This window comes from Cicer arietinum, chromosome 4, assembly GCF_000331145.2.
Source record: "Cicer arietinum cultivar CDC Frontier isolate Library 1 chromosome 4, Cicar.CDCFrontier_v2.0, whole genome shotgun sequence".
NCBI classification, from domain to species: Eukaryota; Viridiplantae; Streptophyta; class Magnoliopsida; order Fabales; family Fabaceae; genus Cicer; species Cicer arietinum.
The window spans coordinates 45,883,121-45,897,112 of NC_021163.2; the positions used below are offsets into that span (position 1 = coordinate 45,883,121).

Below are 13,992 nucleotides of genomic sequence, written 5' to 3' on the forward strand. Positions count from 1 at the left end.
GCTTCCTTTTGCATTTTTTATTTTACTTGCTTTAGAAATCGCATATTGTAAACAACTCTTGTTAGTAGTAGAAAAATTCTACAAATATTTAATAACTAATGTTTTTTCTTCCTCGTCAATATATCTTCTACAATGTGTTTCTCTAGCATCTCAATCATTCCAAAAATTGTGCAGTATCAATCAATCATGACCAATCATAGGATTTAAGTTATTATTAGTGACAATAACATTTGGATATGTCATACTCGACACCAAAACCTTTTAGTGTAAATTGACTTCCTAATGAAAAGAGATTTGATGAACTTGAACACTATTCTTCTTTGACATTGCATCACTCTAAGAACCTACAATATGCATATCTGGATGTTGACGATCTTCTCTTTTGGTTTTGTGTTATCTGCTACCACTTCCTCATGATGCTCATCATGAGTGAATGTTGGGGAATCACGAGATAAACATTGAAAACTCTTTTTAAAATCATTCTCATGAGTGAAAGAATTTCTTTAGCCAAATATCATGTAAGCATATAATTTCACAAGAAGGTTTCATGTGTTTACCTCTTGAAGCGTCGAGGAGACATATCACCAATACAAAAGTGTAGCGTCTCTATTTGGTCCACGGAAACGGTCGCTTCAGAATGGGGTCAATGCTAACTTACGACTACAACAAGGAGGCAAAACAAAAACTAGACATTCTAGGATTCCTTTAGAAAAGGCACAATATATATATATATATCTCATTTCTACCTTTTGTTGCCTTAGAGAGCCTTGTTCTCTACAAGCTCATCATTTAATTTAATTATTATTCAATTACATTATAATTATTAATTAGATATTTACTTTTCAATCTTATATGATTAATAACATAATAAGTGTTGCCTTCTACATATATCCAAAATTAGATATATGATTTAAATCCATGAGACGAATAACAATCTATGTAAAATAAATTGGCACTAGAGCTTACACCAACAGTGAAAATGTCAACTAAATATGAGTTATATGCTTCATGACGATTCTTATCAATTCTTTTCTGATCAAAGGGAGAAAAATATTGAATAATCATATTGCCTCCTAATTCAATGTTGTTGATGTGATCAACAAAAGGAGAGTTAACAACATGACAAGTACTAACATCATGGCTTACATTGTTTGCAACTTCCAAAAACGACATTGACTAGAGCTTCAATGTTTGTTGGGACATGTTTCACTACCAGCCACTCAACAACTATAACATCTTCAAGAGATTGAGCTATCCCACGACCATTAAAATATTTTTTACATTTATCTATAGAGTGACCTACAACCTTACGAGACTCACAAAACAATGGAAATCTTTCATAATATAAACAAAAAATCCGTATGTTTCACATTCAACAAGAATGTGATATTTCATTGAATTGGTCACTTTGTCAAGACATAAAAGGTGTGAATACTTGAAGCGGTTGTAAAAATGATTTTTGGCCTCCAATAATCTCGAGGCAGATTGTAGATACGAATTCAACGTGTTCCTCACAAAATACAGATTGAAATCTTTCAACAAAGAGAAAATGTGAAGAATACTTGGTTTCATATTCCATGTTCTCACTATTTGAATGTTGTGCAAATCACCAGGAAAAACAAAGAAAAACTCATAAAATCCTTTCATATAGGGAACAACCTGCCATAAACCAATCAATTCCAAATTTTTAGAAGCTTTTCACGTAAAATTGAAAACATGATTGGAGCATCACCTTTAGACATAGTCAGTCACCTTACCATGAAGGTTACTTTTGTAGCTTGCCAACTCAACTTAGTATTCGTCTTTTGGAAATTTGATAGTGAGGGTGGACCTTTTGATACAGGATTTTGGTAACTAACTCAAAGGAATATTGCAAAAGTTTTAAGAGCTTGAGAAAAAGGTTTTACGATGAGCAATAAAGTGTTGACTGAAATGGTTGTGTTGACTAAACCAAAATTAGGCTTTAACAACGCTTTTATTTATTTATGCATTTAACAGTTTTTTAAGCACCATAGTATGTAGTGTTGTTAATATATACGACAACGCTTTTTAAAATGTAAAAAGTATTGTCGTAGGTGATATTTAATAGCGCTTTTTGAAAAGCATTGTCGTAGGTAGAAATTTATAGCGCTTTTTGGATAAAAGCGTTGTTATAAGTATCTCATTTGACAGCGCTTTTCTAAAAAGCATTGTCGTAGGTGGCATCTTAAAAAGTTTTTTTTTTCTTTCTAAAAAGTGCAGTTGTAGGTATTTAATAGTGTTTTTCTAAAATGCACTATCATAGGTGGAATATTAAAGTGTTTTTATCTAAAAAATATTGTTTTAGGTATTTAATAACGTTTTTCAAAAAAACGTTGTGTGGGTGATATCTTAGAGCGCTTTTTTTTTTTCTTCTAAAAAATATTGTTGTAGGTATTCAATAGCGCTTATTTCATCAAGGCTCTCTCAATTTCTAGCAACATCATTTTTTCCAAGATCATCAACACAGTAACACTTTCTTACTTTAACCCTATTGTAACGAAAAATAAAACAAATTAATTAGAATAATTCTCAGTTCACACAAATATATACGATAATAGCTTACAATGTAAAACTCACCAAATAACAAATTATATAATTCTCAGTTCGAGCACATACTAACACTAGTCTTATTTGATTTCAGTTAGATCATTTTCAGAGTAAGTTGGAATTGTCGAAGAATGATATGCGATATAATATTTGAATATAAATAAATTAGAATTATATGCGATATAATATTTAACAATCAACACGGCTTATAACCTTACATCCTCCTGATTGGTTTATGCGAGCTGATAATAAGAAACGAAGTTTTGTCTTGATCACATGCTTTACGGCAATTTATCATGTCTCTGTCTCAAGCTAAACTTTCAAAGAATAAGAAACTTGTGCAACAAGAAACCATGATGTTTCGACAAAGAGGAAGAATAAGACCATGGAATATTAAGAAACTGGGGTTAGTCAACTGTAATGAATAAAAAAATTAATATTAAGTGAGAAAATTATTTTGATGAGTGTGATAAAATAGGAGACGAAACATAAAATTAATCCTTAAAGAAAAAGCATACAAAATCTTTATAGCTAAGTTAATTTATATACTCACAATGTTACTAATATAGTGTGACGTATTAGTTATTTAAGTCGAACAAATGAATATATGTTGGGAAATCAATTCGTTAAATAAATATTAGCTAGGTACACCATATACTAGTTTATATAGTTGCACAACATATTTTTCAGTTTAATAAAAAATCAACTGAATACACAGTCATTTTATTTCATAAACGTCAAAAACTATTGCCATTAATGTATCAACATTATTTATCAAATGTAGATTAATTGGACAAGATATGAGATGGGAGAAGTGGGAGTACAACAATATTGCGGTAGTTAAAATGATATTTAATCGACGAGTGTACTTGCACATCGAGGAACAAGTACGTTTGTGTCTAAGAGTGAAAAGTTTTTGAGACATCCGTTTATAGAACATTCTGTAATTTTTTTTTAAGTAGTCAATTATCGTTGAACGAGAGATGATGTACGATTTATAGATAATGATTTGATTTAGGAGGCCTATGTCTAATGATGATAATGTATGTGTAGTTGGCGCGTATAATTTCATCGTGATGAAATAGGTTGAACACAACTTGAGTTCGACCTAAAACAATTACAAAAACTTGTCTACAAGAGAGTTTTCATCATCATCATCATCATCATCATCATCATCATCATCATCATCATCATCATCATCATCATCATCATCATCATCATCATCATCATCATCATCATCATCATCATCATCATCATCATCATCATCATCATCATCATCATCATCATCATCATCATCATCATCATCATCATCATCATCATCATCATCATCATCATCATCATCATCATCATCATCATCATCATCATCATCATCATCATCATCATCATCATCATCATCATCATCATCATCATCATCATCATCATCATCATCATCATCATCATCATCATCATCATCATCATCATCATCATCATCATCATCATCATCATCATCATCATCATCATCATCATCATCATCATCATCATCATCATCATCATCATCATCATCATCATGAATAGCAATATTGTATAAAAAAATAGCCTGCTATGAATTAGTAAGATATTTTTTAACTACTATGGAAACTTATATAAAGGTAATAATAGTATCTCTAATTATTATAGTAACAAGTTTGCAAAGTGAAGTAAGTACTCGAGCGACGACATGAGTTCCGACAATGTTTGTGTTTGTTCTTCACAATCATCGTTTTGTTCCTCCAACGTTTGTCTCCATCTCTCACTCCATTGTTGTTGCCCCTTTCCCTGTTCAACTGAAACTAAACCCACAAAGAAGAGGAAACGTGTTCATCAAGAAACTCTTCATGTTTCAAGAAAGAACAAGACTTGGGGTTATTCAACTGATTTGATGCTCTATGATGATCCTTGGAAGATAAAGAAAGTTTTGGAACAAAGTGATGTTGGTCCATTGAGTAGACTCATGTTGAATAGCGATTTGGTCAAACATTTTGTGCTTCCTGTTTTGTGTGCTGATCTTGAAAACACAGATGATGTTGTTTGGAAAGTTGAGAACACTAAAGGTGTTCCAGTCAAGATTTGGGATCTTGACACCAAATCCTTCCACTTTCTCAATTTCCACAGATATAATAATTCAACCAAAAGTTACATTTTCAATGGCAGTTGGATCCCTGAGTTTGTCTCTAGAAGGCACCTACACAAAGGGGATGAAATTGGTCTTCATTGGGATCCATATAGACAATGTTTCGATTTCTCTGTTCTTCGTGCCGCCAATTAATCCCTTCATCTCTTCTACATTAGCTGCCATTATTCACTTTTCTCATTGTTATTAGTTTTCTGTTTTTTGAGGGGTTTCTTTTTTTATTCTTTCATTTATTTGTAAACATCAAAGATCTGTTTTGATGTTTTTAATTACAAACATAATTACACCACAACCCCTCTTAGGTTCTAACTTCATCTGTTTGTATTAATACTTACCATTACATTACAATATTAGTAACACTTGTCTTCATTGCTCAATAATCTGCTTCTTGAGGTCTTGCAATACTGTGTCTTGTTTTTTAGCTCATGTCTTGTTATTTAATTAATTGGCACATGATGATCATTATTTTTCAATTTTGTTTTTACTTTTCATCTTTTATACCACAACATCAACATATAAGATAATAATTAAATAAATCACAATCGCTCATGCTCACTTTTAAATTATTATTATCTTTCTCTTGATTTGATTTATCTCACATCAATTTTCTTCTATTTTAAACGACACAAACTCTTATATTTTACTCAATTTTGACTAAAGTAACTATACTTTTTCTTTCAAAAAAGTAGAGGATCCAAATTCTTAAAAAAAAGGAGTGAATCCTAGATTTAGGAATAGGAGTGAATCCTAGATTTATAAAATATATACGTCTCTCCTGCTAAAGGTGTCTATTTTGAATTGACTTTTTGCTTAAAGTTCATTCCAAACTGTGCTAGGAGATTCCATAAAACTGTAGAATTTTTAGTATCACATTAGTACATATATTCTATTAAGATGTCCAAATATTGTGTTACTTTGTAGTCTTTTAAAATTAAACTATACCATCCTTGTAATGTTAGTTTCATTCTATTGCAAAACATATATCTATCCTTAATGCTCCTACAAATACTTTTCATATTATTTCTGATTGTATCTCTCTTATTATTATGAAAGAAATTACAAGTTGTACAAAAAAAACATACTTGAGATTGTTTGAGTAGAAAAAAAAGAAAACAAGATCCTATTTAAAGGGATACATCTTCCAACACATTGCACATCTTATTCACACGCTCACAAAACAAAAATCTTACAAAACATTATTTAAAATTATAATAATTCTGAAAGAAAAAAAATCCTCTCAATATCAATGGCTTAATTTTGAGAGAGACGAATGTCACACATATTCTTATCTAAAAAAATCATTTTCCTATTTTTAAGGTTCTTTTGCATCCAAGTATCTCTATCAGCCCCTCACTTTTAGTTACCGTTAATAACTTTTTTCCTATTTTCTTAATGAAAATTTCCTTTGTACATTTTTTCCACCTTTGTCTTTCTTGAATATACCTTTAGCTTGAAATGATTGTCTCAGTTAAATTTGATTGTTTTATGATTTTAATTTTGCAAAGGGAAATTGAATTCATTTAATGCATGATTTTGATTAATTTGAGATATGGCAGACATTAATGTGTCAGCATATGGTCATAGTTCTGTCCACAAAGCCATAATATTGAAAGATTATGTTGGTCTTAAAAAGATTATTGACTCTTTACCAAAACTTTGTAACCCTTATGAGATAAAAACTGAGGCTGCATCAATAGCTGAAGATGAAAAAGCTGCTGCAATTTCTGCTGTTATAGATAGAAGAGATGTTATAAATGGTGACACCCCTCTTCACTTGGCTGTAAAACTCGGCGATGTTGTCGCGGCAGAAATGCTGATGGTTGCTGGTGCAAACAATAGATTGAAAAACCATGAAGGTTGGAGTGCTCTTAGACAAGCTGTCATTAAAAAACAAGATAAAATAGCATTGATTATGATCAATTATTCTTTCAACGAATTAGACGAAAAATGGTTCAGAAGGTTTCCTCGTTATTCCGCCACAATGAGAAGAATGAGAGATTTTTATATGGAGATTACTTTCCATTTTGAGAGTTCTGTGATACCTTTTATATCGAGGATTGCGCCTTCGGATACTTATAAGATTTGGAAAAGAGGTGCTAATATGAGAGCTGATATGACTTTGGCTGGTTTTGATGGTTTAAGAATTAAAAGATCTGATCAAAGTGTACTTTTTCTTGGTGATGAATCAAATGATGAGAGAATAAAACCTGGATTTATGTGTTTGGTTTCACATCATAATAAAGAAGTTGTTGTTCCTTATTTGTCTAGACCTTCCAAACCAACTGAGAAAAGTATGAAACAATATTTAGCTAGAAAATCTAATGAGGCTAAAGTTGTAAGAGTTGGAATTGATGTGAGTCAAGCACTTATTGTTCCTCAATTGACATGGAGGAGAAAAGAGAGAAAAGAAAGTGTAGGTTTATGGAAAAGTAAAGTTTATGATATGCAAAATGTGGTTTTAACTGTAAAATCCAAAAAGGTACCTGGTGTTCAAGCTCAAGCTAAGTTACCTCCAAAAGACAATAATAACAATAATACTAAGAAGGAGGTTGAAAAGCTTGATGATGTTTTGACAGAAGAAGAGAGAAAGCAATTAGAAGCTGAGTTGAATAAGTCAGATGATAATTATGATGGTCATAAAAATGATGCAAAGAAAGGAAAAAAAGGGAAGGGTAGTGGAAATAAAGAAAAGGATCATCATCACAAGGGAAAAACAACTAAAGCAGCTTCTATGAATTCTGCTAGTAATAGTAGTAGTAGTCATAAAGACGAAAATGGTGACAGCGAGTACAAGAGAGGGATGATGCCAGTTCTTTGGCTTTCCCCTAACTTTCCATTGAAAATTGAAGAGTTTCTGCCTTTGCTTGACATTCTTGCTGAAAAAGTTAAAGCAGTACGTCGTGTGAGAGAACTCCTTATGACCAAACTTCCAAAGGATACTTTTCCTGTCAAGGTTTGTGTGCTCCTTTTCTTTATGCATTTTTTTGTTTTCTAAAATGTTTTCATAACCATTGCAAATTCTCTTCTAAGTACATTTCATTTGGTTGTCTTGTAAATTCAGATTGCTATCCCTGTGGTGTCTACAGTTAAAGTATTGGTTACTTTTACAAAGTTTGAAGAATTACCAAAAGTAGATGAGTTTGAATCAGCTCCATCAAGTCCTACTTCAGCTGACTTTGACAATCCACCGGAAGAACCGTCGTCGTCATCGTCGTCGTCATCATGGTTTCAGTGGATTAGAACTCCTTCTCAGTCTAATTCATCTGCCGCTGCTGAATCGTATAGTACTTCAGAAGACCTGTTTACGGTTCCATCCGATTATACGTGGATTACTGTTGGTTCAAAGTTGAAGTCTTCAGATAAGAACAAGCCAAAGACACAAAGTCATAGTTGATTAACTAGGTCTAAACATTGCAATGCTCTTTCAATTGTTACACTTTCATTTTTTTAACTAGCCTTATTCTTATCACATGTTTCTAGTTTTTACTTGTTAATTTTCTTACATTGTTCTGAAATGGAATTAGGATAATTTCAAGCACATAAAAGCATGTACAAAACTACTTTAATAATCTGTTTTTCTTTCTTTTATTTTTTGGTGCTTATTGTTTATTGGTTTTCTTTGATCCATAGTGGCTATTATGCTTTTCTGTATGGGGACTAAACAGCAACTCAGCTTTCAAAAACTAAAATACAAATTTATATTAAAAACACTATTCAAGTTGAAATACCCGTTACACAGTTACACACACTACTACTTTTGTAAATGTCAAAGTCTGAACAACTGTAATTCCTTGTACAAAATAAAAATCACACAATTAAGTATGCAATCTTTTGGATATATACCTCATCAGCTATAATACAATAAAAATAACCTTTTATACATATATCACTCACTTTTAGCATTTTTTTTTTTTTAAAAATCGTTTTGCTTCGTATCTTACTAAATATGTTGGTCAAAAAAACAAATCTTTTATTAAATCGGATTAGATTTTATTTATTTATATTCAAAACGGCTAATTTTTATCGTAACAAAAGCCTTATATCATGGGTGAATTAATAATAATAATAATAATAATAATAATAATAATAATAATAATAATATGAATCATATTTTTTTGACGTGTGAATTATATGATTTTGTTTTTTAGTGAATATATTTTTTATCTAATTATCTTAAAAATAATAAATTAATATAATTTTTTTTTGTTATTATTATTATTATTATTATTATTATTATTATTATTATTATTATTATTTCTTGTTATTTTTTTTATCACATTGTTGTTGTTATGTTAATTCATTTTAACGAAAGGTTAAATTAAGATTTTATCATTTACAAATACTTTTATGTAAATTTATGTATCTACCGAGTTCAACTACATAGAATTAAAAAAACTTTTAGTATGTACTTTTGAACATCTGCAATAAATTTGTTAGAACAAGTTGTATAACTAAAAGGAATTGAAATTGAGAAGAAGAGAGTAAAACAGAAATGTCCGGGTAAACAAAGATTGATCAGTACTCTACTAAGAATATTCTTGGTATTACAAATTTATCTTTGGTGGTTCTTCACTTCCCAGTCCCAGCTTATTCATTAATTCTGCCAGCCATAGAGCTTGGCAAGCTCCTATTGGTGCAACCACATATTCAGCTTCACAAGTGGACAATGCTAACTATGCTTTGCTTCCTTGAACATCATGAGATTGGTGAATTATTAATCATAAACACATTGTTTGTGGCGCTCTTCCTTTCATCTTTATCTCCACACCAGTCAACATTAGTGAAGTCAGTCAGTTCAGCTTCATCTCCATTTGAAATGTTGGGAAATAGCAGTCCAAGCTCATTGATTTCTTTAATGTATCTCAAAATCCTTTTTGCTTCCATGTAGTGAGGTGTTTCAGGCTTCTCCATATACCTACTAACCAGTCCAACATTATATGCGATGTATGGTCATGTGTTGCACAAATACCTCAAGGATTCTACCATTTGTTTGAACATTGTAGGATCGACCAACTCATCATTCCCTTCTTTAAACAGCATCAGCCCTACTTCTGATAGGGTGCTGGTACCATTGCAATCTTGCATATCAAATCTTCTGAAGACATCATTAGCATACTTCTTTTGATGCATAAAGACTTCATCCTTTTTGGTAGCAAACTCAATACTAAGGAAATATGATAGTATGCCCAAATCAATCATCTCAAACTCCTTCTCCATTCTAATATTAAACTTATGTATTTCAGTTTCATCACTGTTAGTCACTAGCAATTCATCCACATAGAGGGCATATTAATAGTGCAGGTAGTGCTACTGCCTTTTTAACATAAAATCCATGCTCATTCACACATTTCTCAAATTGTTGCTCTATGAGGAACATGTCAATCCTTTTGTTCCAGACCCTAGAGGTTTGCTTCAGGCCATATAGTGTTTTCCTCAGCTTTTACAAATTCCCTTCGTTGCCTTTTATCTCATAACCTAGTGGTTGTTTCACATACACTTCTTCTTCTAATGGTCCATTGAGGAATGTTGAAATTACATCTAGCCGATGCATGTAGTTAGCCATTGATACTATCAATCTTGCATGTAGCTAGCCTTTGTAGCTAGCCATTGATACTACCAGCCTCACTATTTCAATTCTGACCACTGGAGCAAAGACTTCATCATAATCCAGCCCATGCCTCTACAAAAATCCATTTGCTACAATCATGGCTTTGTACTTGGCAATCTGTCCATCAAGCTTTATCTTGACTTTATAGACTCATTTCACATCAATTGATCTTTTGTATAGTATAGGTTCATCAGCTCCCAGGTTTTATTCTTTTCTATAGAATTGAGTTCTTCCTCCATTGCTAGTCTCCATCTTGGATCCCTTAGGGTGTCATCTTCACTTACTGGTTCTGATTCAGCCAACAATGCAAAATGTATCAATTCTCCATCTGCATTGATAGTTGCATCATATGCTAACTCATATTGATCCAATCTAACTGAAGGTTGTCTGATATTCCAATCCCAACATTTTGATTCATCCACCAATATGTCTCTACTTATGACTAATTTTGTAAGACCCATAATTTTAAAGTACCATTTATGTATTTTTGGCGTATTTTGGATTTTGGCTCGGAGGCTTTTAAGCCAAAGTTAATAATATTTTGGAGTTTTATAATCAAAAAGATATTTTAATGCCGATTAAAATTCCTCGTCGATAAATAAATTGAATTTAACTGCGGAAATCCTTTACGGAGAATTTAAGGCGTTTCGGGTGAAACGGTAATTTAATAAATATCTAGATTTTGAGATATTTGTTAAGTTATATTTATTATATTTATATATGTTTGTTTGGAGGGAAAAAGAAAGGAAAACTAGAAGGAAGGAAAAGGAAAAGAAAATAGTATATAAAGGAAGGAAGGAAAAAGGAAGAAAGGAAAAACAAAGGAAAGAAAAAGAAAGGAAGGAAATTTCCAATTTTCCATCTCCTTCCTCTGAATCTCACGCGAGCCAACCAAATTCCATCCTTCTCCATTTTTCGTTTTCATTGCTTCCTTTTCTTCAAAGCTAGTGACCCAAGGTTGGGTGAGAGTTAGATCAAGGTTTTCGCAACTCCACTCTTCCTCTTTGAGTCGAAAACGAAGAAAAACGGTTTTGAGATCCAAACACAAACCCCTCCGTTTCTTCTAGATCCGAACCTCATTTCTCGAAGAGATCAGTGAGCTTGAAATTTGCATAAAATTCCCGTATCAATTTCGGATAGCTGTCCAAAGTAGATGAAAGAAAACCTTCAAGACCATGAAATCTCAGATGATTCTGGAATGTGAAGCCTTCTGTATCAAAGAAACCAAAGTCTAGGGTTCTGCCTTCATGAATTTTCCGTTTAAGAAACTCTGCTGGAATGATAACTTCCACATCCTTCTCTTTAGGTGCTGGAGTTTTCTTAACTAGGGGTGAAGTAACCGGTTTCTTTTTCTTCTGAGCAATTTCTTTCATAGCATCAGCCAACAACTTCTCACTTGGTGGTTCCTTCCTTTTCTTGATCTTTTCTGGAATAGGAGCAGGAGCCTTGCCCTTGTCCTTTGCAAGAATTTTGTGTGTAGGAATCGGAATTCTTTTAGACACAGTAGGTGGCGGTGAGGGAGTTTCACTGGTTGAAGATGATGAAGGTGAAGGAGTATGGGCTTGTGTTTGTTTCACGCGGGCCATGGTTGCAAATAGAGGAGATGAGTGAAGATAGAGTTCAGATATAGTTGCAGATATCAGTTGCAGAGACAGAGGAAGAAGATGAAGCAGAGAAAGAAAATATAAATCTGGGTTGAAACAGTGAAGAAATCGATTTAGACCTGTTCGTTTTTATACTTTTACCTTTATCAATCGATTGCCCAATCGATTTGCTTACCGTTACACCGAATCCTTAATCGATTGTGTAATTATGATGTCCAACGGCTAGTAAAAAAGTACGCAACGGTCATTTTCCTAATCGATTCCCAAATCGATTTGCCGTGTTACTTAATCGATGTCCAAATCGATTGTCCCAAAAGTCAAATACTGAACACTTAATCAATCGATTTCCAAATCGATGCTCGGGATTGTTACAAAATATTTTCCACAAAATCTGAAGTCTGGGCTAACCAAATCGATTCCCAAATCGATTCTTTAAACAAACAAAGAGCAAACTCGAAATCGATTACTCAATCGATTTAATCCCAAACAAAACTTCTGATTAACTGCCATTGACTCTTTTTCTCTGTCATCAACACAACTATGTTGACCAATCTTTCTTCATTTAATCTTCATTTAATGTTAAAGACAAGATTCTCATACTTGTCTCATTTCACGTGTCTTGAGCATCCACTTTCAAATATCAATCTTGCTTGGTGGATGTCAAGTACACCTGCAAAAACATAATTAATTTTTGGATCTAGGTACCCAATTCAGATTGGGTCCTGGGGGGTCAGTCTTAAACACAGATTCTTTTGCTATCCAAACTTGCTTCCATCCTTGATTGGCTAATTTTTTAAATTTGCAATTAGACACAAAATGTCCCTTTCTACAACAGAAATGACATTTGCCATCAAAGGATGAATATTTGTTTGGTTTAGTAAAGGTGTCATACATACTCTTAGCAATAGAAGATTTTTGACCATGTTTGACATTTCTGGTTTGCATATAACCAATACCAGATCTGTTTTTATTTTTTCTTTTGACATGCATATTTGGTGTATATCCTAAACCAGATTTTTCATAAACATGTCTTTGATTGCTAAGCATGACATTCAGCTTATCTTTACTATTTGCAAAATTTAATAAATCAGATTTTAATGATGCAATAGTATCTTCAAGTTCAATGCACTTTGCAGATTTTTCTTGTGAATCCTTTTTCAGTTGTTCACATAAATTTTCAATTTCTTTGTGTTCAACATTCATTTGTTCAAGCATTTTCTTTGTGCTTAACAACTGTTTTATGGAGTTCACATAATCATCATGCAATTCATTGAAAGCTTCTTGAAGCTCATCATATGTTGGATTAAATTGCGAACTAACCTCACTGTCAGATTCTGAATTAGTGTGAGCCATGAGACATAAATTCACTTTTTCTTCATCCGAAGAGGCAGAGGACTCATCGTTATCGTTGTCACTCCATGCAATATATGCTCTTTTGGCTTTGTGAGCTCTATTCTTGTTCTTCAGTTTGTAGCATTCCGACTTTGTGTGACCAATCTTACCACATTCGTAGCATGTAACTGTCTTGATGTCACTAGTCTTAGAGCTGGATGGTTTTCTGAATTTGTTATCTTTCTTCTTCAGAAACTTCTTAAATTTCTTGACAAGTGATTCGATTTCAGTCTCTTCTTTTTCACTGCTGGATCCATCTGAGTAGCTATCGGATTCAGGTTTAGATTGCTTGGTTTGTACTTTCAAGCATAATCCTTTCTTTTTCCTGCTTTCCATTTCGGATTCATCCAGTCGTTGTAATTCCATTTCATGTTCCCTCAATTTACCAAATAATGTTGCTGTCGTTATCTTTGCTAGATCCTTAGACTCAGCTATTGCGGTAATTTTGGGCTGCCATTCTCTGGTTAAACATCTCATGATCTTTCCAATCTGCTGTTCATTATCCACATCTTTTCCTAGTGCATGCAGGTTGTTGACTATGTGTGTGAATCTGGTTTGCAAATCGCTGATTGACTCTTCTTTCTTCATGCTAAATAATTCATATTCGTGCATGAGCGTATTCACACGAGCTCTCTTAACATCAGTAGTACCTTCGTGAGTTTCTTGGAGGA

General features: G+C 32.8%; 2 protein-coding genes across 2 annotated transcripts; both read left to right on the forward strand.

Annotated features, from left to right (window-relative positions):
- The first annotated feature begins 4,264 nt into the window (after window positions 1-4,264).
- LOC101495228 (putative B3 domain-containing protein At1g78640) lies at window positions 4,265-4,852 on the forward strand. The gene has a single exon (XM_004497715.3). The coding sequence runs from the start codon at window positions 4,265-4,267 to the stop codon at window positions 4,850-4,852; it is 588 nt and encodes a 195-aa protein (XP_004497772.1).
- Window positions 4,853-6,234: 1,382 nt separating this feature from the next.
- On the forward strand, window positions 6,235-8,269 carry LOC101512834 (uncharacterized). Its single transcript, XM_004497693.4, has 2 exons — window positions 6,235-7,670; window positions 7,779-8,269. The coding sequence occupies exons 1-2, from the start codon at window positions 6,267-6,269 to the stop codon at window positions 8,109-8,111; spliced, it is 1,737 nt and encodes a 578-aa protein (XP_004497750.1). The 5' UTR covers window positions 6,235-6,266; the 3' UTR covers window positions 8,112-8,269.
- Window positions 8,270-13,992: the final 5,723 nt, after the last annotated feature.

What these genes read in the sequence shown, in the direction of transcription:
- LOC101495228 (XM_004497715.3), top strand. Translation starts at nt 4,265, where the DNA reads ATGAGTTCCGACAATGTTTGTGTTTGTTCTTCACAATCATCGTTTTGT.
- LOC101512834 (XM_004497693.4), top strand. Translation starts at nt 6,267, where the DNA reads ATGGCAGACATTAATGTGTCAGCATATGGTCATAGTTCTGTCCACAAA. An exon ending in AGGATACTTTTCCTGTCAAG is followed by an intron (nt 7,671 to 7,778) that starts GTTTGTGTGCTC and finishes TTGTAAATTCAG; the next exon opens with ATTGCTATCCCTGTGGTGTC.